The 22,480-nt window shown below is 38.5% G+C and overlaps 2 protein-coding genes across 3 annotated transcripts in view; both read right to left on the reverse strand.

The window, feature by feature from the left end:
- Positions 1 to 16,951, reverse strand: part of LOC122667069 (sterol 3-beta-glucosyltransferase UGT80B1-like) — a 39,418-nt gene extending 22,467 nt beyond the window's left edge. The window contains exons 1-8 of one of the 2 annotated variants that reach the window (XM_043863250.1): positions 16,327 to 16,946; positions 12,971 to 13,119; positions 12,210 to 12,452; positions 9,597 to 9,708; positions 5,386 to 5,556; positions 4,563 to 4,626; positions 1,935 to 1,992; positions 1,657 to 1,834 (exon numbers count right to left, since the gene is read on the reverse strand). In XM_043863250.1, coding sequence (XP_043719185.1) covers positions 1,657 to 1,834; positions 1,935 to 1,992; positions 4,563 to 4,626; positions 5,386 to 5,556; positions 9,597 to 9,708; positions 12,210 to 12,452; positions 12,971 to 13,119; positions 16,327 to 16,573 — 1,222 coding nt within the window. In that variant the 5' untranslated portion in view covers positions 16,574 to 16,946. Of the gene's footprint in view, positions 1 to 1,656; positions 1,835 to 1,934; positions 1,993 to 4,562; positions 4,627 to 5,385; positions 5,557 to 9,596; positions 9,709 to 12,209; positions 12,453 to 12,970; positions 13,120 to 16,326 lie in introns of both variants that reach the window. The other variant, XM_043863251.1, reaches the window with a different exon arrangement.
- A 2,389-nt stretch (positions 16,952 to 19,340) lies between these two features.
- LOC122667072 (monooxygenase 2-like) lies at positions 19,341 to 22,114 on the reverse strand. Its single transcript, XM_043863256.1, has 5 exons — positions 21,851 to 22,114; positions 21,681 to 21,752; positions 20,956 to 21,136; positions 20,619 to 20,847; positions 19,341 to 19,982 (listed from the first exon to the last, which is right to left on the reverse strand). Exons 1-5 carry the CDS (start codon positions 22,066 to 22,068, stop codon positions 19,435 to 19,437), a joined length of 1,248 nt encoding a protein of 415 aa, XP_043719191.1. The 5' UTR covers positions 22,069 to 22,114; the 3' UTR covers positions 19,341 to 19,434.
- Positions 22,115 to 22,480: the final 366 nt, after the last annotated feature.

Raw genomic sequence — 22,480 nt, forward strand, 5'->3', positions numbered from 1 at the left:
CTATCACTCAAGCATTCTCTCAGTTCTCTCTTCTAATATCATCCCTATATTGAACTTTTAACGGGAATCTGCATTGACCTGGCCCAGAAAACCTGATTTTGGACCAGGCTATGCCCAGATTGCAACAAGAATCACCAGCAGGAGAATGCCAAAGATTGGCATGTGGCACCTAATTTTACCAACACAAACACAAATTTCCCAGGGGCTCAAGCTTAACCTACCATTTCCCAACCAAAGGTACCAAGTCCTCGATCTTAGCCTGGCCCAAAGTCTAACCCAGCCAACAAAATTGCTCAGCTTGGGCTTCGGTTGGCCCAGCCCAAGTTGCAGCCCTACCCGTGGGTACAATTTAAATGAAAAACAGAAGCTTCATTGGAAGATGGTGAAGTTTTCCAGCTGTTGGATGCTGGAATAAAGAAACGGAGAGATTGTTGAAGGGAAAGAAGGGGAGCTCCATAGGGTAACTGGAAAAGAGAGTTGCTCAAAGGATGGGACTTTGGCAAGGAGGGAGTTTCATTAAGTTCCTTAAAAAGAATGGTAGGCAACTCACCAGCTTTCAGATTAACACTTTTTCTTTTCTTTGGATGGGCAACAACAAAAACAGTATCCATCGGATGTTACGATGAAAAAAATTATATATCGAAATTGGTTAATGAAATGATTCACCACCAACTATACCAAAAGAAAAGGTAATTTTCTTACCAATTCAGGAAAAAAAATAGTAATTTCACATTATTGACATTCTAGTATAAAAAAAACCAATAGAGTAGTTTTTGAGAAGACACCAGTAAAATGTGATTTCTGATTCACTCTTGAATCTTTTTGTACCTTGACACAAATAGCTGATATGTACCACTATAGTGAAGCTACACCTAAGGGTATACTGTCAATCTTTTCTTGATTGATGAAATATTTAAGTGAAAACTAAACATAAAAGCTCCTTAATTACATTTTTATCCATAGGCCATAACTATTTTCCACATGGCAGGTGACAATGTACATGAGTAAGTCCATAACATAGTAGATTAAACATCCATTGCATGGATAAAATTTCAGCTAAAAAGTACAGGAAGTGGTTAAAATTGTGTATAAGTTTTATAAAATAAAAAAGAATTTCATTTCCATGTACTGGGGTTTACCGGCATTTACGTAACTTTTTGAAACTTCAAAATCACTTTTAGGGAACTTCCCTCCTTTTGAGCTGAAGCATGACCAGTGAAATGTGTGTGGGGTACTCTACCACATGGACCCACCAGCATCCATCCAAGATGGCATGTAGTGACCGTTCCCTAACATAACATGGTATCCTAACAATGATCACCTCCAAATATTTTATTATCTGTTTTCCATTTAAAAGAAAATGGCTAGTATAGAGGTGCTAGCCAACTAGCTTGGGTGAATTTATGCATTTCAATTCTAATAAAACAAAATATTGCTAACAACAAATTACCAACATTTTGATGATTTAAGTGGGATTCAGTATTGTATATTTCACACATCTGTATATTGTTATATGTAATCTACTATCATACTAATTGCTCAGGAGAACATCTTTAACAACAGCTCTTGCAGAATGACAGACTAACAATGGACACTAGGAAAAAAATGAGAAAAATTGATTACCAGGCACTAACAAAGAATGAAGGAGATCATTACCATTTGGCTTTGGCACAAGATGAGGACTCCACATATACCCTGTTGGCAAATGAGATATGGATCCATGGTATGTGCTGAAGTATGCAATAGGAGCAAGTTTCAACTTCCTTTTCCTAAAGTCATTAACGAATCCTCCTATACCCCACCATATCAATAAATCCACAACAAAGTATGATAGCTGGATGGGCAAGGATCAAAATGTCAGAAAGTGATACAGGAAACTAATCCAGATGATCAATACACAAAACTGCATAAGTATACAGACTGCCAAAGCATACCCGATAACCAGCAACCTGAGATACACGTGCCAATGGATGAGGAAATTCATGCGTCGGCCTGCCTATATATATGTAAGTAAGAAAGTGCTCATTATCTCAAACCTCAATCAGGAGAAACTAAAACAATGAAAAAAGGTATATCCATTTGACACATTAGCGGGAAAACAAATGATCTCGTTATCTTCCACAAGAAAATCATCTGATCTCCACAGAATCCAGCTGTGCTTCAATAGAAATCAAAATAAGTGTTTTTTTTTTGGGGGGGGGGGGGGTGGGGTGGTGCAAAATATGCAAATATGCTATCACAATAGAAAATTAGAAAGAATTTTCATTCCATACAAGAACTCTGTACAATTTAATATGACTCATAACCATTAGCAATTGAGGGATAATTTCTGGAAATTAAGACTAATGTAAATATTGAACATTTTTCTTACACAATAACAGCAGCAACAGGTAGATAAACCACATCATTCACATAAACATACAGAATGATCTTACTTTTGGATCTACACGAGCTAGTCTTTACAAGGTATAAAGTATCAGTATCAGGTATCGTATTGATGATTTTAAGAGACGTCTCGTATCGGAGAGATGCAAGATACGCTAAAGATACGCATGAAAATCACAGTTGTCACGGCGTCTAGGCGAACCAAGGCGGTCAAGTGGGTCAAATACCTAAGGCGCCAACAACAAGACACCCATTCAAAAAAATGCGACTGGACACCTAGGCGACGCCTTGACAGCTATGATGAAAATGATCAAGAAGCGCATGAAAATGCTTAGGATACATGCAAAATAAAGTTTTGAAGCATAATACACAATAAAAAGTAGTAATTTGGTCCGATCATTGGCATTAGGTGGTCACACCCCATACGCTTTCATTGGACGTCCAATCATAGGACGTTAGTTATTTCCGATCATAAATACGCCTTGTTGTTTGCAACATTAATCCTTTTGTTCAATTTTTTTTATTCCTTTTCTAACATTTTTATTCGCTGGTGTACATAGTTTTCACACAAGAATCATATGGAACATTCTTTCAGGAAAAAAAAAAAAAAGGGGGGGCTGAGATGCTGAGTTGCAACGGAACCATCAGTCCCACTTTTTCAACCTTGGTAGGCTGCAATGGACTGCAACTGGACTCCAGCTCCGACGACAGACTGAGACCGCGACTCCAGCAATTCCCCTCCAGTAAGTATCTTCTTCTTCTGTGGTTTCTGCCGCCGCTGCTCCAGTGTGGTGGCGGTGGCTGTGGCCACTGCCACTGCTGCTCTGACTTTCCTTGACTGGTTCTGTCATGTTGCAGCAGTCGCCTTGATACTGTATCAAGGTGTATCGAGGGGTATCACAGGGTATCGAGGTGTGTCAAATTGTCAATTCAGGTCGATACAACCCGATACCAATTTTTTTTTTTTTGGGGGGGGGGGGGTATCATATCCAGTGTGTATTGTATCGGTGCCTAACGATACCAATACGTATCAGCCCACACCTACCGACACTTAAAACCCTGGATATGTATTTATAAATCCTGTACCTTTTCGGTAAAATCATATCTTTTGCCCATTCAAGGAAGTGGAGTGAAGGGAGTCAGAAAATAAAAGATGTTATCGTGTAAATTTATTTATATAAAGAATCAACTCCATGAGCCCAATTATGAGTCAAGCGCGCGCAACCTATAAGCACGCTCCGGTGCTCTCGCTAAACCTATTGATGGTAGGGGTGAAATTTCAGCTTCTGAATCTCGGTTAATTGAATCTCCCGCCTTAGACCCGATCCGCTGTAACTAACAGCGCTATTTCTGGAACACGGAACTCCGCCCCCAGGCGGTCCGAAGATGTCCTGGAATTAAAGTGCCTTTGGCGCCAAGAAATGAAAATCTCTAGACAACAATCATATTTGGTCAAATACCTATCGACAAACTCCTATGTTCCTTCATTACGGTATTTCCGAACAAGTTCCTGGCTCGATTGCTGAGTGAAAGTCAAAAGTTACAGGACCGTGGGTACTTAGCCGAGCAGCAGTAGCAGGATCAGGATGATAAGCTCCAAGCGCTCAGAGAGACCCTTGGCATTTATCTTGTAAATTTATCTCCCTCATTAAAATGATGATGTGTATCAAGGTTTCACATAATACTAATTTTTTAGGGGAAAATATCAAAATTTACCATTGAAACCAATGGATCTTAGTTAACTTAAGGCATAATTTTAAAAAGTAAAAGAAAAAGATTTGAAGGTCAAGCAAAAGAAATGAAACTTATACGTATCTGTCACATGTATGGAATTTAGAAAATAATTATCATTTTGCACAACCTTTTCCCCCTTTTGGTACCACATAGTCCTGATTCCAATTATTGGTTTGATCCATAATTCTATTGATATAAGTGTCCACTATGTTATACTTGATTAATTGTTGTTCCTGGTCTTAGTGTTTAGGTTTATTATTTTGTAGCAACTTTTTCACTTCTGGTGTGGCAAAACGCTCCTTGAAATCGAAGTCCAAGCCATATTCTAAGCAGTAAGAATATCCATCATCTTATACTTCAATATTAAAAAAATAAATTCAATGACCAGCATGTAAATTAAAATAATAATAATAATAATAATCATGTAAGAAATTTCCACTCACGTCCAGGGCATTGTGAAGAAGATGTGAAGGGGTACACCAAGACCTTCAGCAACATGTGCATGTCCTATAAGAATAAGCATATGTTAGAATGTTTAGGTACACCCTCCAAAGAAAGATACTTAACACATAGTATGGCTAGGCACAGAATGAGAGATGACAAAAGAGTCTAAGACATCTCCCACACAGGAAAATGGAGAAAGAAAAATCTCATTCCACAAATCGGGGTCCTGATCCTAATTGGGTTTAAATTTGAGATGCTCTTGACAAATGGATATTAGATCACTCGTACTCAGTTTTTTTGTAGTTTTGATCCTATTGATAAAGTTGTTGGTCTTCCTTTCTAGGATACCTGATAAGAGAACTTTTGACTAGTTCCTATTTGCAGTCCATGAATCAATGTCTGATACCTAAAACTTCCCATCCATGCTATTGTTTGAGTGCACATTCCCTATGTACATTGATCCACTCTCAACGGATTCATTCCTCTTTGTATCTATAAAACATGTTACATCAAGAGTGATGCATTTCACTAAAATCTATGTTAGAACTTCCACAATTGACTGCCGAAGCATCCTAAAGAATAAGAAAACAAATGCATTAGCTAAAAAACCAAGTGTTGGATTAAAAAAATTAAATAAATTGTGCTTCTTTGTAGTGGAAAAAATTCAAAAAGTAGGAATAGAATTATTTAGTTGAGATAGTAAGACAAAAGTTCTTTCTTCTCTGTTGGAATTCTTGATTATTCATCAAAAAGGGTAACAACAACAACAACAAGGAGACAGATGAAATAGTAGATTCATTTTCAACACATGGGAGAACTCACCATAAGCAGGGGGGTTTGCGATTATTGCCTGAGCTCTAAAAGGAGCACCAGTGTCCATATCTGGTTCAGTGCAGGCTGGAAGCAACGAACTAATAATGGCTTTCATTTGCTTTCTCTGCAAAGATATTTCTCCCGGTGCAGATGGAAGAAATCCCTTATTTCTTGCCATATCTGTTATTCAGAAACACATTTTTAGTTGGGTCTCCACAAGGGAAAATTCTTCCAAACTCAACAATGTACTAGACATGTTAGAAATAAATCATGAACAACAGAACACAAAATGTCAAGTAAAATGCATGCTTATGAGTTACAGTAAGCATAATTATCAGGCACCTGGACAATTAAAGTCAACAAGCAGTTTGACACTTGCCAACCTTTTTGGATTCTCTTGAAACAGATTCTAGAACCAATCCCATCCCCCCATTTTGTTTGATTCAATAAAACATTTCCTGTAGTCACTTGGCTTATCTTAATCCAAACCTCTTTAAGGAATTAATAAGTCGTATTCCAAAAAATGACATTCAATCATTCACAATTCCCCATACAATTTTCTCATGATTGAGGAGATCCTAACTGGAAAATGAAGGGAGAGTTTCAATTCAAATTCTCTAGTAGCTCGGAGTTTTTCTGGTTTTGGTCACCAAATACCTCTTTGTTTCCTAATATTAAAGACATGTATAAGTATATCATGTTCAACAAAGTGGGAAAGCCCACGACATATCACTTGGGGGTCCAACCCAAAACCTTTAGGTTAGTTGGAGATAGCCCAAGGGTAAATTAAGACACACCCAAGGTCCTAGATAACCGATGTGGCATAGTTGTCAAGGTGTCGCCAAGGTGTCCGGCGCGGCGCCTTGGTCGACTTGGGCGCCTTGGTCGCCTAGGCGGACGCCTTGGTCGCCTAGTTGGTGTCGCCTTAAACTTTGGCCCTCTCCACCGCCTTGGGTCGCCTAACCGCCGTGACAACTATGCGATGTGGGACTATACCTCTATAATTCCCAACATCTCAACATAACTGCATATAAGTATCCAACAAGTTGCACAAATAAATGCAGAAGAAAACATAAGTATGTCTTTTGAATGAAAAATGGAATAAATAAGTTGGAGATAAAAAGTATGAGTTAATTGGTTGAAACTTAACGGGGGTGGGGGGGAGGGGGGAAGATACCAAGTAATTGCAAAAAAGTGCCAAACTTTAAGAACTCGACAGATTGCAAGCAGTCCAGAGGAAGTTATTTCACACCAACCTGAGAAGTCAATGAGAGCATATGGACAGAGCCATGCTATTCTAGAACCCTAAATAGCTTCGAATTTAAATAGAGACATTAGAGAAAGCATTTGAGGAAGAGGGGATTATACATGGCCTCAAAGGAGATGGGCAATCCAGGGCTTTTTTTCCCGGGAGGGGGAGGGATAAGTAAAAGTTTTACCGGACAGCTCTCAAGGAAGGCAGACTTGACAGCATACCCAGTTGAGCCATGTCAAAAAGGTGATGAGGCAATTCCGACTAGTGGATATCTAAAGAAATGGTCTGGATTTGATTGTCAAATTTCAGACTCAATCAATCATATACTTTGCCATGTATTGCCATTTTCCATTGTATTTCCAGCTGTCCATTTCTTTTCAATCACTTTCAGAAGATTTATCCTTACTAGATTTTCCACATTAATTTGCCAGCTACTTTTGTGCTGAAACTTAACATATGAGGAGGAGACCTTCGTACCCACTAAATTTCGGCCCCATTCAACATGCCGTGTGATAGATATTCCCCGTCCAGGAATGCTAATGATACAAAAAACCAAATGGAGAAAATAAAACCTACAACCAGTAGTACAATGACAGAAAACACAAGATATCAAAAGATTTGCACCTCACAAAGGAAGACCACTTCCAAACCATAACCTAGGATGAGAAATCCTTGCTTAGCTAACTCATCAGCCACTTCATTAGCATTCCTCAGGTTTCACTGGATTTACACAACCAAGCAACAACATTTTCAGAATCACCATCCACTATTACTCCATGATACCCTCTATGAATAATAAGATTTAATCCCGTCTTCAAAGTCCATGGTTAGATGGTTTCACTGATGCATTTTATATCAAATACTGGTATGTCATAAAGGATGTAATTAGAAGTCTTCCACAAGTTCCATAAGGACAGGTTTTGGTAGGCTAAATGATTCTCATTCTTTAAATTATGAAGGTACCAGGCGCAAAGGACTTGAAAGACTTCCACTGCATCAGCATGTTAGCTAGCAGCCTAGTGCTTTGAGAAACTTCCTTGGGTGTGCCCATTCAGATGGGATAGGATCGGTGAAACCCAATAAGCTCTCATAATTACTCAACAAATCCTTAAGAGGGCACTTTTCCAAGTGAATGCAATATTTAAAACTTAGGGAGAGGGGAGATTGGATAAATTAAAAGAACTGACATGGAGAAGACATAGCTCTGATTTTGTATGCTATATCTTGAGAAGACTGGCTTTTGGTGTCATGTGAAATCAATGGAAGCATCTTGTGATGGCCTCTTTCTCAATTTTATGAAAAAGAGGTTAATTTTCTATTATAATGGGTCAATTTTATGGTTCAATATTGGTTCAGAGTAGACTTAATTCTAAGTCTCCAATGGTTTTATGGGTCATGTGCTTAGTATTTTTCTGTTTTCTAATATAATGGGCCAATTCTATAAGCCCAAATATGAGGGATTTGAGGCCTATACGAGATTAAGTGGTTAGCTTCTGTTTTGTAGTAGTCTAGAAGCCTTCGATTTTGTTTTCTCTAGAACTCTCTTGCTTGTGCATTAAGAGTTACTACTTTCTTGTATTATTGCAAGATTAAAAATTAAGGAGTAGAGGGTAATACTACCCCTATGATTTTGATAAACTATAACTCTATGCTTGTTATTTTTCTATGTAATGCAGAATGCTCTTGCAAGAAGCAATAGCAGCCTTGGTGGGATTCCAAGAGGACTGGTGGGACGTTGGCCAAGTTCTAGGTGGGAGACGTAGTCCATATCTCTCTTCCTTTCTCTATCTTCTTCTCTGTTCTTTTTTTTTTTTTCCCCAAGGTCAGATTCTCTTCACTCATTCTTGCGCATACTATTTTACACTTCTATTTCTTCTCTTGAGTTCTATTCTGTTCACTAACTGTTATCTGAGGTTCTTCTTAAGTTTTGAACAGATCCTTGTGCTATAGTAGACCCCAAGTTCTAGGTGGGAGGCCTAGTCCATATCTCTCTTCCTTTCTCTATCTTCTTCTCTTTTCTTTTTTTTTCCCCAAGGTCAGATTCTCTTCACTCATTCTTGCGCATACTATTTTACACTTCTATTTCTTCTCTTGAGTTCTATTCTGTCCACTAACTGTTATCTGAGGTTCTTCTTAAGTTTTGAACAGATCCTTGTGCTATAGTAGACCCCAAGACAATCCCATTGATTCTACTAATGGTCGGTTGCACACAGCCCTCCCTGATTCCTGCAGCAGCATTCTTTCCTCACTTTAGTTTCTTTTCTAATTCTGGCTACTTGCTAAATCTGTTGAGTCTTGTTTCTGAAATACTCATTCATTTCTATTTTGATTATCACTTGCAATTCTTTGATCTTAGCTGCTGGTTTCCTGAAGTTACTAAACCTGAGTGATGTTTTCATCAAGTTACTATTTTCATACACTGCTGATTATTTTAAATCCCTTGAATTAGCCTCCAATTTTGCTGGAAAACTCCCAACAATACCTAGTCTATTCAACCAGGTTATACCAGGTTTTGGACCCCGTCGGATTATCCTTACTCAGGTTGCTGAAACATCTTTTTATTTGAGTACTATTTCATCTACGGTTCTAGAGCACCGCTGCTTATTCTAATCCCAGCATTGGGTAATTAGATAGCCACCACACTGGCTTCTTAAGGGATCTATAACACTACAAACAGTGCCATTCATAATCTGTTTTTCACTAATTATATGTGGTGCTCATTAAGGCAGAAGATCTGGGACTTCTTTCCATTGCAGGTCGAAATAGATTTGTTGGATATATTAGACCTTCAACCCATAAATTTTTTTTCCCGGGGGGGGGGGGGGGTGGGGGGGTTGGGGGAGGATGGGGGAATCATAAAGAAAGGCCACAAAGAAACCAATTGATCAAATTTCCACCAGAGCAGTAGTAAAAGACATCTGAAACACAAAATTGAAAAGATTAATGTTTACTAGGGACATCTTACGTCTTGCCAAAACCCGAGGATCACCACCCAGTGGATAGAACTCTATACCGGCTGAACGAACAAAAGTGCAGAAGTTAGCATGAGTTGCCAATCTAACATGGTGACCAAATTCCTGCAGTTCAATAATTGTTAACAGTAAACCAGCTATTGTTTAATACCAGCCCAAAAAAAAAAAAAGTTCAAAAAGAATATACTGCTAGTAACAAGATCCTTTTTCTTATAAATTTGGAGTGATGGTGATGCAACAATTAACACAGAATTGCCATAAGACTTGAGCAAGGCTACAAGACTTTTAATTAATTACAGACAGCCAATGTATATCTAAAAGACTACCTACGAAGTATCCACTCCCAAGAATCATAAGCCCCAAAGATCAGCAATGATATCATACCCTTTATGATGGGCCTTTATGTTTGATTTCCTCTAACAATAATTTTTTATCCACCAAAAAAATAAAAAAATTGATTGGTTAAGAAGCTTTATGAATCTATGATACACCAGAACACAACTACTCATGTATTTTTTTACTAAAATAATTACAGTTGAAACTTGAAACATATAAAGCAAAATAATTTTCCAATTGTAGGAACCTAAAAACCTAATCACAAGTTCACAACGCTAAAAAGCAAACACACAACAGAAAGAAAACAATCACACAGCCGCAACACAAAGATTTATGTGGTTCAGTAAGATTGCCTACGTCCACGATGAGATAAGAACTGCTTCACTAACAATGGCGAATAGGGTTACAGCCTCTCATCCTCATGCCTCCTCTCTATGGAGAATTCTCACTTCAAATTTATAGGGTAACATATATAGGTACAAACTCATGAGACAGAATACAAGCCATCCTACCCCCAACAGTCAATACCATAAATGGTTGCCGACGAAGAAAGTGAATCAACCCAAGTTACTAAAATGCAAAATAAAATAACCAAAGCAACAAACCAAGATCAGCTACCAAAAGGTGGAGCAAAAATAGAACCTGAACTCCTAACCCCATAGAGATAATAATTAGCTTTCAAAGATTCACACATTCTGGTTGACTATCTGATCAGGAACCCATGAGTTGCATTAAAATGCTCTTCATGTCTTCTTGGTGTCTCAAAATTCTGGAGCAATGCAGGAATTAATTTAACACAATTAGGAAAACCTTAGGCCCCAACATTATGTAAGGAACATAGTTAGATTGGATATGAGAGTGATTTAGTTATTCTTATAATTTGACTAGGTTCTTTGAAATTGGGAATTACAGTAATTATTTTTTTTTCCCAATAGTTTATTTGGAAGATTAAACTAGGAACGGGAAAATGGTTGAGATAACTCTGAACACTTTTAGGACTGCCTGAAATATTATACTTGATGCAACTGCTACTTACATTCTCCAGGTCATTTGGTAATGAAAATTTATTCACCCCCCAGGGAAAAATCCAAGATGTCCCCTCATTACAACTCATCTTTGTCCATTTCAATTATTTCAACCATGAGAACCCCATAACCTCCAAAAACTAGTTTGGTTTTTTTTTTTTTTTTGGTGAAACTTTTAGGAAATCAGATTTCCTAGGGATTTCAACCATTACAGAAATCAAAACAAATATTTGAAGGTTTGGAAAGATTAAAGCATCAATACCAGCTTTCAAGGATTCTTTAACTCAATATGAGGCAAGATCCTGATCATCTTCCTATCCCCCTTCCAATTCGTCTTTAGAAGTGATGAATTCAAGAAACTACTAACAGATGTATTAAACTATTAATACTACCAAAACATCATGCATTTCCACACATTCAGCAAATTTGTGCACTGAAATTGGCAATTAAGTATAATGCAAGGTCTGTCCCCAGATTAGCCAGCATCTGAGTGAGGATACTGGGTACCCTAAGAGTGGCTCACAAATTATAAATTGTGAAATTTCTATGTCATTGATGTTCAAATGTGCACGTATGGTGGAGAGTATTTTGTATTTCCACAATTCAAGTCATTTACACTATCCAAAACTCAACTCAATAGAAGTCATCCCATCTAAACTCTGTTCGACTGTTCCACTATATAACAGTATTAGGCAAGACCAGCTAAAGTGGCTCCCAGTGGTTTGGTTATGGTAAAGCCTTTATTGGATACGCCGATACGGGATGTGTATGGTATTTGAAAAATCCAAGGAAATCTCACTCCACAGGTGCCTTGTAAAATAGGGGGAACCATCAGGTATGGCATTGTGATATCCATACCAAACCAGCCCCATTTCCATCCCTAAAGGCACTATATTAATAAACAGATAAAGCTATAAGGAGGTTGAAAATAGCCTTTTATTCCTTGAAGTTAGCCGGACTGTGATCATACTTTCTGATGAATTCCATCCAGAATTTATGATTATCAAAATTAATCACAAAATTGGACAATCAAATAATTCACACCTAACTTTCACCTTATTGTGCATATCTGGAAAATGCAATATAAAGCTATTCAACATATACATATCAGAATCCAAAAGCATAACAAAGTTGATAAACATACATTAATGATTCATTAATATGCAGAAGTTCTAAACGGTTCACATGTGATTCTTCCAAACAGACAACTCAAAAAGTGAAAACAAAGACTCGTGACAAACATGCCTGAAGTCTCTTTGCCATAGCTAGGAAAGCTTGAACATCTCCTCTCGTACCCACCACAAGCATGGCAATTTTCAGTATTGGAATTGATTTATTGAATCCAATAGCGGTATCTTCAATAGTAGTCAGTGTTTGATGAACAGCATCAAGCTCCAGCAATTCTGAAGCTACAGGTGCACTTCGAGCCACATCAACCTCAACAGTCCCGTCATTTTGGATTTTGACCAGGTTCACAATCAATTTTTTCTGAGAACCAATTAAACTAGTAGTTATAAAGAAGATAAATACAGAATAGGAAGTAATTAACACATGGGAGATGACAGGATAGAACATATGTTAGAAGTTAACCAACAAATAACCTGACAGCAAGGAAACATGGTGCTGGTAGAAGTACAAAAACAGTAAGATACAAGGATGATGAAATAAAAGTTTGGATTTTATGTGTGCTTGGACAACAGAAAATGGAAACTAGAGATGAACAATACAACACAGGCATCACAGATGTATAAAAGGATGCAACATGAAATCACAAATATTCATCCAGTTATGGGTATATAACTGCATAGCAAGTCCTTTTAATCACAGAATCATAAAGTCAGGTTTATATAAATGTCAGCAGACATGAATTCAGATGCAGTAAACTGCATAGCAAGTCCTTTTAATCAGAGAATCATAAAGTCATGTGTATATAAATGTCAGCAGACATGAATTCAGACGCAGTAAAGTGCATAGACAAATGCACATACTGCAATTCAGATATTTACCTTTTGACTTTCTGACAATCTGTCCAATTTCAAGTCACGCTTTGAACTTTCCTTTTTCCCTGTCTTAGACCTAAATAACAGAGCTTCATGGCTCTCAACTGACAGATCTTTGTGACCAACCACTGGTGCAGTATTGAAGTGCTCCAAGCCTTCAAGAGACATGGTTTAGAATCAGTATTCGTATAATACACACTTTACATATATATATATTCCATTTTCAACCGATATAAAATGGGATCAGTAATTGAAAAGCATGGAAATTACTACATGGGATTATCACAGAATAAGATAATAACCACAAGGCAAGCACTATAACATTCTTTGTTTCTGATTAAGGTAAGAATTCTCCCAAATAATAACCATCTAAGAAAAATAATGATAATTATAACAGCACCTAAATTCCTATCAGTTGTCTCATAGAACTTAAAGCAATGCCCTGTACTGTTTATGTGTACATAGAAATGATGTGAAACATGAGTCACAAATACCCTATTGGGTTCAAGATGGGCCCACCCCAAATGATAGAACTCAGCCAATTGAAAGGAATGGCAATCTTATAATTTATCAGTTCACACTATAAGAGAAGGGACACAAGTGGGGTAACGTATAAAGGGGGGAGGGGTAAACTTGGAATGGAAAGTAAAATATTGGTAAGAAGTAAATAAGGAGAGGAGGAGGGATATTTTGGAAAGTGAGGAAATAAAGTTAAAGAGCTAGCATATCATGGGGAGGGGAAGTTATCTTCAACAAAAGGAAAAGAGCATAAGACAAAACTAATTATGACTAAAGGATGAAATAGAGTTCAGCGAGACGAGGAGGCCATTGAAGGAAAATAAAATAATAAAGTAAGCAATCACAAATCTTGGGGGTTGGGGAGAAGACGAGGTTGTCTTCAACCTCTGGAAACCGTCATGGCAGAAAAACCAGAATTGATTTCAAGAGAAGAAATCACTCGATTCATCTCCCACGGATTTGAAACTTCAAGATAAGGCTTCTGACAGCTTGAAGACTAATAGAGCTTTGCTGAAACAGGAACCAGCTAGAGTTGCAAGTTCAGATATGGATCCAGATGGATATCTCGCAGCAAGGATGAAACTAAGGGCAGGAAACCTAAGGTTCAGGTCACCCTAGGGTTCGGGGGTCTTATTCCCAAAATAGGAGGGAGAAAGAATAAGATGTGAAGGAGAACAGCCGCCAAATCGAGTGACTATCAATCGCCATAACATGGTAGGGAGGAATAATAGAAGAACAAGAAGAATAGACAGAGAGATTGCACAAGAAGAAGGGGGGAAGTTTGCATATGCACGCCACATAGGCCTCAACCAGACAACTCAATTCATTCTTTTCATGAAAACTCTATCATGGTTACAGCATATATAAGAAACTAAAACTACTAAAAATTAGAAAGTAAGAAAGCAACTCCAAATAGGAAACTACCATCTCCCCATAGCTATCTCCTACCAAATAAAATGAATAAATAAAATATTACAGTGTTATTCCCATTAAAGCCTAGATATTCTATTGGACCACAGTCAAACTTCGACCCGTTCTCGGTCGGGGCTCTCAAACAGGTTCAGCTTGGTCCACAGAAGTGCTCCTGCATCAATTCCCCCCGTGTTGAGAAAAACTCACCCAAGAGTTTTGTAGAATGGTAGAAATAAAAGCACACGAACGGAAGCTATCTTCTCCTTGTATATAACTTGAATAAGATTCAAAATATAAAGCTCTGGAGTTGCATCAATGGCTGGAAAATCGTGGGGAAGAATGAACTGTTGATGGGGAATGACTTCCGCTCCCTGGCTTCCAATGGTATGTATTTGTTTCACAATCTTCTTGTCTTCCGTTGCCATACTATTGGTTGTTCTTGTTGAGGTTGCATCACCGGTGTTGCCTATTTCGGCTTTGAGCAGACTTCATCAACTAATCCTTGAAGAATGAATGTTTGGCACATGTGAAAAGGTTGTAGGGGCACAAAATTATACGCCTTTTCGTTCTTCCAACTATTCTCAACCCAATTTAATAGTGCATTGAGGAGAATCAAACACTTCACATTAACCACGGTCACAATGCTGAGAAACGGAGAATTCGACGAAGACATCATCCTTAGACTCAACAATGATCTGGTTGGTCTTTGATAGCATCTCTACCACAGATCGCGAGACAAAATTTTCGATTTGCCCTTCATCAATAAACAAAATACAAGCTTTCTGTTGGGCAAGGGAACTCTAAACTTGAACACAAAGAATCCATGGCTGCAGAAATTAACTCTGATACCAATTTGATGTGAAACCCGGGTCACAAAATACCTCTCAGTGGCTCTAACTACCATCACCCGTCCAATTTATCTCTCTGAGTCCTCCTATGACAAGGAAAATATGGGATAGGCGAGGGGCTATGCATATCCTGCCATAGCTATACATATATAATACACTTATCTTTCGTGAGAGAGAGAGAGAGAGAGAGAGAGAGTGAGTTTTCTTGGGTTCTCTCTGGTTCACTCCTGGGAGAGAGAGAGTGCGTTTTCTTGGGTTCTCTCTGGTTTACTCCTGGGAGTTTTGGGTTTCAAGAGAGGGCTAGTCACATGGCAGAATATTCCACTCCTAGCATTCATACAGAAAGAAATGCAAGTGAAAGATAGAATCAGATTAACAGGTATATCTTGGTGCAGTCCAACCAGGATGCAGAACTCTGCTTGTAGTAACAAAAGCTCTACTGCAAGTGGATGTTCTACATCTGATAGGATGATAACAAGATATCCTTGCAGGGGCTTGGAGTCTGAAAGTTGCAAAAAAAAAAAAAAAGATTAAGAAATGACTCTTTTGACTTCCAATAATTTAGCAGCCAAGGGAAAAAATAATCAAAATACCAGGATAACACCAGAAAATGAGACGGGAAATAAAAGTGAACATCAGAACAACATAGTGGTTCTGAGTTTATCCATGATCACCGTATAATGTGATAATTCGGATACTCCAGTGTTTTGATTGTGGTTCAAATTTTAAACCCTACCTACTGTACTAGTTAGTTATTAGATAATTTATTCAATCAATAAATTAAAGCAGAAACCATGGGGAAAAATTTTACAAGTTCTGAAAGTTTAGTGACAGTATGTCTATCAGTGGAATGAATTACTGTGAGCAAGCTATATCACAATCTCACTACAGACATTCCCTCTATTTCAATTTGTTTAGTAAATTGAATTTTTGTTATGTTTAAGAGAATAAGAGAAGAAAACAAAAACAAAAGGTTACTGAATAAGGTGACTAGGTTGGCGCCTCCTTCCTTTTCTTTAAACCTGTTCCTAAATTCTCAGATGCAAATTATAAATAAACAACTCAGTGTGTTTATATACTTACTTCTATGTGGTGAAGAACCGACATCTTCCGACTGAAAGATCTCCACAGCAGATGAATAATGCAAATAACTCTGCTCATCTTTCGCCACATGCGGAGAATCAGATGTGCTCTGTTTCTCTGGGTACGGTAAGGCTCTGCCATCTATAGAAACATCACGAACAGCTTGTCCGACAGCCTCCACTACCTGGCTTGTAATAGCTTCACCTTCTGAACCTTTCCGTGAAGGCCCAATCTCTTTGCTCTCCATTTCATAGAGTGACAAGCGTAGTTTCAACAATAGAACCGGACTTGAGCAGAACTCCAATTGCCTTCACGTGAAGAATTCTGACCTGACTCCTCCTACAATCTGAAGATCAAAGGCTAAGGCAATAGAGAGCCGCCAGAAATGAGGGGAAGTTGACATCAAAACTTGAAGATGGAGACCTGTCTGGGTCTTTCTCGATCGATTCACTGACCAGTAAAGCTCCTTCCTTACACCTAACAGTCAATCAAACACGTAAAGCATACAGGAAGGGAAGCACGCATTCAAACAAGGTTTAACAGCTCACCCCCGAGAATAAATCAAAACTGAAAGCAAAGAACCTGCAAGTCCACACGTACCCACACTTTGTCCATGACAGAAAGATAACGCTCTTTATTAAAAGGACATTAAAAGCTCGGGGGGTTGGGGGGGGGGGGGGGACCTTCAAAGTTTTGCAAAACCGCCAAATCCCTAAGAAAGAATGTTTTGACCTCTGAAGTACCTTTCTTCATAAAATTCTGAACAGTTCACAGTACTAAATTAATACCAACACTGAGAAGCTCTAAGCGATGAAACCAGGAATTTCAGTTTTCAGTCTCCGGAAAGCAATACAAGAACCAATGATCACCATGACAAACACAACAACAGTTACCGAATATCATGGACTTCAGGTTTCCTACAAGAATCTATTTCGAAAACCAACATTTGAATTAACCGCAATTCGGAACCATCGATTATCCCAAGGAGAACCACAAACGAGCAAAGATCCGACGCAAACTGACCTGGTTTTGATCTGTAACGAAGAAGAACGAAATGCTTGAGTCCTCGATTTTAACGGAGACTACGGAGCTTGGTTGAACCGTTTTGAAAGAAACAGTGATAGTCCTCAGTATTTCACATTCCCAAGGAAGGACGACATATTGCAGCTACCATAATAATTGATCATTAACCTTTTTAATTAGAGGAAGACTAATAATAAAGGATTAAGGAGTTAATTTTCATTAGGTTACGAAGCTATGGTTGGTTAGTTTGTTATACCAATCAGAGACCGTGCTTCCATGACTAATGTTCAGGGATATCATTTTTTATTATTGATTTTTGTCTTATATGATCCATTTCTTTTTTTTTCTTTTTTGGCAAGGCTTATATGATCCATTTCAGGTGATTAATAAGATATTAATACGGAAAAAAGGCTCATGATCAGGTCATTAGGGTTTTAGTAATCGATGTCGGGATCGACATAGGACTCCGTCGATATCAATCCGATATCGATTGGGATCGACCTGAATTGATCTCAGACAGATTTATTCTTGTGTTTTTCTTCTCTTCTAAAAAATCGGATTGGGCATCGCAATTTGTAATTGATGATATTTTAACTCTTTGTAATAATTTATCTTTTGTATGTGTTTTGCATGTTTGTGGATTTGTCTCGTTTTAGGTGGTCTAACCCACCTCCATCCTTGTAAATCCTCCAATGGGTCAAAATTTCTTTTAATAAAAATCTTTGTCTTTGACCAAAAAAATAAAAAAAAATCAAATTATTTTACATTTTTACCCTTTTATCTATATCGATCCATCGATATGTGATCAACCAATAATCAATATCGATCAATCCGATACCAATACCTCAAATCATGCTAGTGATTGAAGCAGGGGAAATGACACATCCCATATGGGTGGCTCATCCGATCAAGCCAAATGGCACAAAAAGGGTATCCATATTCCCATGCCAGAGTATAAACTCAAGAGGTGGGGTGTCAACCGGTTTAGTTGAATCGATTTAAATTGATCCAAATAGGTCCCCAGGCCCTACATCGTTGTCAACCATTTAGGTAATTGGGCCTCATAAATCAAGGCATGGACATGCTTTTATTGGATCCATCAATTATTGATCCATAATTGGGCTCAAGGTAATTGAACTACAAACGGGCTAATTGCCTAACCCGACTATAAACGGACAGGCTATAAATGATTGATTAATGGTATCAAGAGATCTTGGTCAGGAGCCTACCCAACTACAACCAAATATTATTACTGGTCAATTAATAATCCAACTATAAATGATCGATTAGCTTTGATGCTATCTACAAAGGAAGATTCAAGAGGAGAAGAACTTAGCCAAATACAATTTGAAAGTGGATGCCACATCATCAAATACTAAAAAATTCAAGAGGCATTGTAGAGACTTGTCCACTAGCAAAGCTTTTGTTGATCTTGGATTGGTTTTTTTTTTTTGTCTGATGGTCTTAAACTTAACTAGGCCCTGGGCCTTATAGACTTGATGGGCTTGGGCCTGCATCACCCATTTAACCCAAACACCCAAGCATGTAAGCGAAAAGAGACCCACCAACCCCGTATTGGCAATATACATGCCTGGATAGTGAGAGAGAGAGAGAGAGAGATGTTTTGTAGGAATCAAGTCGTACACAGGAGGCTCACATCAGTAAATGAAAAGAGAGAAGATAAAGGCTGTGAGAGAACGTGTACACTTCGATCGCGTGCCCCGCCTTCTTCTCTTTGTTTATTTAACCTTTTACTTCAGCATTTTACCAAAAAATAAGTGATAGATTTTTCAAAACCACTTAGGAATAAGTAGGGAAATTTGTGGAATTCAATCATACCTTTTGTAGTGCAGGCATTCTTCCTATTGCCATTACCTGACAGAGTAAACAGGTAAGAGTAATGACATTAACTCTGTCCATACTTGAGAGCCAAAAAGCAACTAAAAGGGTTTATGTAACGAGACTGAATCTACACATCACATCTCTATCTAAAAGCCTTTTACAACAACATTTTAAGACCATAAACTATTCTTCCCATAGAACTGCATCAACCTCAAACACATGATAACTAAGGGATCAGAAGCTCTATTCAACCTTAGATGGAACTCTAGGCAACTCCCCACAATCAAAGTATGTTGAACCAAAGATAAAACTGTAAAGCAACTTATAGAAGATTATATCCCTAATTAGCTTCGTCAACCATCCTGACTTCACTTGTTGTGCCCAGCCTGCAAGATAGGATGCAGTGATCAAACCAGAGACACGCCATCTCCTCTCCTTCACATACCCTTCTATAGCTCTTTCCACATCAGCTGGCATGATTTGCCGCCCATTTTGGAGGAATGAATTCCCAATGTGTCGGCCAAGAACAACTGCATCCTCAAGTGCTGAACCTCCACCTTGGCCAAGACCGGGTGTCATCGGGTGCATTGCATCTCCTGCAACTGTTATGTTCCCCTTGCAAAGGTGACCCCGTATGACATTCCGTGGCTGCCTATACATCAAAGGAGCCCAATTCACTGTAGCAAGGTCAGCATGCCAGACAACCTCTAGGTATGTTGGAGGGAAGTCCTTTGCTAAGTTCTCTTTCACTACCCTTAGAATCAGTTTAGGGTCTCCTCCAAACTCTTCACCTGAAATAACTAACAGGATGAGTCTTTTGTTTTCATAATTAGGGGTGTCAAATTTCAGTCCAAACCGGTCAGACAAACCAAATTGACCGGTTCATTCTGAATTGATCCAAACCGAGTCCTTATGGGACTGGCTTCGGTCTGGGCTTTTATGAAACCAATAAAAGCCAAACCTACTGGACCAAATGAAATGGACTGATCGAAATTGAAACCGATAGAAAACCAAGCCAGATAAAATCCCAATAAAAATAATAAAAAGTACTTTGATCTGATAATAAATCGATAAGAGCTCATTAGCCCAACCCAAAACCGAACCAGACCAAAACGATCCTCGTCTTATCCGACTGGCTTGGTTTGGCCCTGTTGAGAACGAAGATCAGTTCAGCCTGACCGAAATCGGACCAAACCGTCCGATTGAAGCACCTACATAATTTATAGACAACAGACCATCCAAGTTATGGTCGATGTTGTATGAAGTATAACCCAAGAATTTCTTATATTTGATAACTTTCGAAAACAAGTTGGTTTACAATTTATAATCCTGCTTATAGTAAACAGCATTTCTTCTCATCATGACTGAGTTATAACAAGGCCTACTATAGTAAGAGAACTAAGACATGGAGAAAGATAATAACTTGCCTGTGGAGCTAGAATGATAATTCATGTACCAATAAAGATCTTTATCATTTACGGGAACAAAAGCAGCCCTTAATCCAGTTTTTACGAACTGTTGGAATTCCTGTTTAAATCCATGTCCCTGAGGAAACACAGTTAAGCCACGCACTGCTACCCGGCCTGAATGCACTGGAGCCTTGAGTCCCAACCACTTGCCCACCACTGAGTGCAATCCATCACACCCTACCAAGACCTGTCATGGGACATGGCCATAGTACAAATACTTCTTTCAATTTCACACAAGCTAAGACAATTATGAGAATTTGAACCTCTTACGCTCTGAGTCTTCCATCATATTTACCTTGGCTTTGATGATAGTTCCATCGTCTAGTTGCAGAGTGGCAATGGAAAAGCCTTCATTTGTTATGTGGGTATGGATGGAGATGAGCTTTGAGGAAAAACGGATGGTTCCAAGGGGTAACTCTTCTGCTAGAGCCTCCAACAGGGCTTTCCTGTGGACCATTCTATGTTCATTTTGCTTCCTGGATTCCACATAGCCCCAAATAAAAGTTAGATTCAATTATTTTGTTTTAAACTTAATCAGTTGACTCAAAACTCAACGGGTCATTCAAGAATGCTATGAGTTGCGAGGCAACTCTGTTTCTCGTAAATCCTATGTATTGATGCAGATTTTTTCTCGGTGTAGATTATTGATAAAACTGAGAAAATAAAGTGTATATTGGATTCATCTGGTGTGCAAGTGTGTGCTTCGTTAGTTGGTTAATTAAGCATTTTATGAGAAGATTTATCATTTGCCTGATTCTTTTAAGGATCTGTCAAGAATCAAGATGTTGGAAAGCACAAAAGTTATCAAAAGATAGCTCATCTCTTCAGGCAACTGAAATTAAAGAAACAGGAGGGTCTTGTGGTTTATAGGGCTCAGACAATCAAGGAATTGAAAGGTTCTTTAATTGCGAGATCGCCGCTGAATTGGGTATTGAGCTCTTCAACTAGACTCTGTGATTTGTGAGCTTTGAGGTTTGAGGGAACTATAGTTATTGTAGTAACGAGATAGAGGTAACCAACCCTTGAATCCGTTGAACCCCAGTATAAGAAACTTCTTGAGTAGCTCCATTAGCGACATTGGTGACGACTCCCCTGAATTCCATGCATGCTGGTTAGTTAATAGATTACATAGATCTTTCCGATTAAACTAAAATCAGCTAGAGAGAGAGAGAGAGAGAGGTGGAGCTCACTTCAATGAAGGAGGAGAAGAGGTGAGCTTGTGAGCAACACCGAGATGATGGAGAGCAACCCATCCATTGGATAAGAGGCTGATGGCTGCACCAGTGGCTCGGAGCTCCGGCGACTTCTCCAGCACCAAGCATCGAACACCGACCCTCTTTAGAGCTAAGGCCGTTGCAAGGCCTGCGATCCCCGCCCCTACGATTACTACATCCTCGCTGATTTCCATCTTTTCTTGCTCACACTCTGCTCGCTCTCAATCCATATAAATCATCTCTTTATTACTGTTCCTCATCACAAGGGGACCCACCCATTAAATAAACAAAATGCATAAGAAAGAGAGAGATAAAGGGCAGGGGAGCCGTATAATATCGTGAAAGTCGCCTGAAGATTAAAGAATTCAAAACCGCACTTACTCCCTTCGTCGTTTCCTCCCATGGTTTTAGGTATCGGTCTAGGAACGGTGTATGATGGTCAAATTTTTTTTTTGTTTTTTGATAGAAGAAAGACATATTATATATTAGAAATTAGAGACATAAACAGAGTTCTTGAGTTGACCGTATACAAATTTCAAGGGATGATTACAAATGGGTTCAATCAAAGGGATTTTCAGGAATGATTGCAAATGGGTTGAAAGATAC

Source organism: Telopea speciosissima, chromosome 7 (assembly GCF_018873765.1).
Source record: "Telopea speciosissima isolate NSW1024214 ecotype Mountain lineage chromosome 7, Tspe_v1, whole genome shotgun sequence".
NCBI lineage: Eukaryota > Viridiplantae > Streptophyta > Magnoliopsida > Proteales > Proteaceae > Telopea > Telopea speciosissima.

Coding starts and splice junctions, on each gene's coding strand:
- LOC122667072 (XM_043863256.1), bottom strand. CDS start 22,068: ATGGAAATCAGCGAGGATGTAGTAATCGTAGGGGCGGGGATCGCAGGC. Junction 21,753..21,850: donor TCTTCTCCTCCTTCATTGAA/GTGAGCTCCACC, acceptor CATGGAATTCAG/GGGAGTCGTCACCAATGTCG. Junction 19,983..20,618: donor TTATCATTCTAGCTCCACAG/GCAAGTTATTAT, acceptor TAGTTATTTCAG/GTGAAGAGTTTGGAGGAGAC.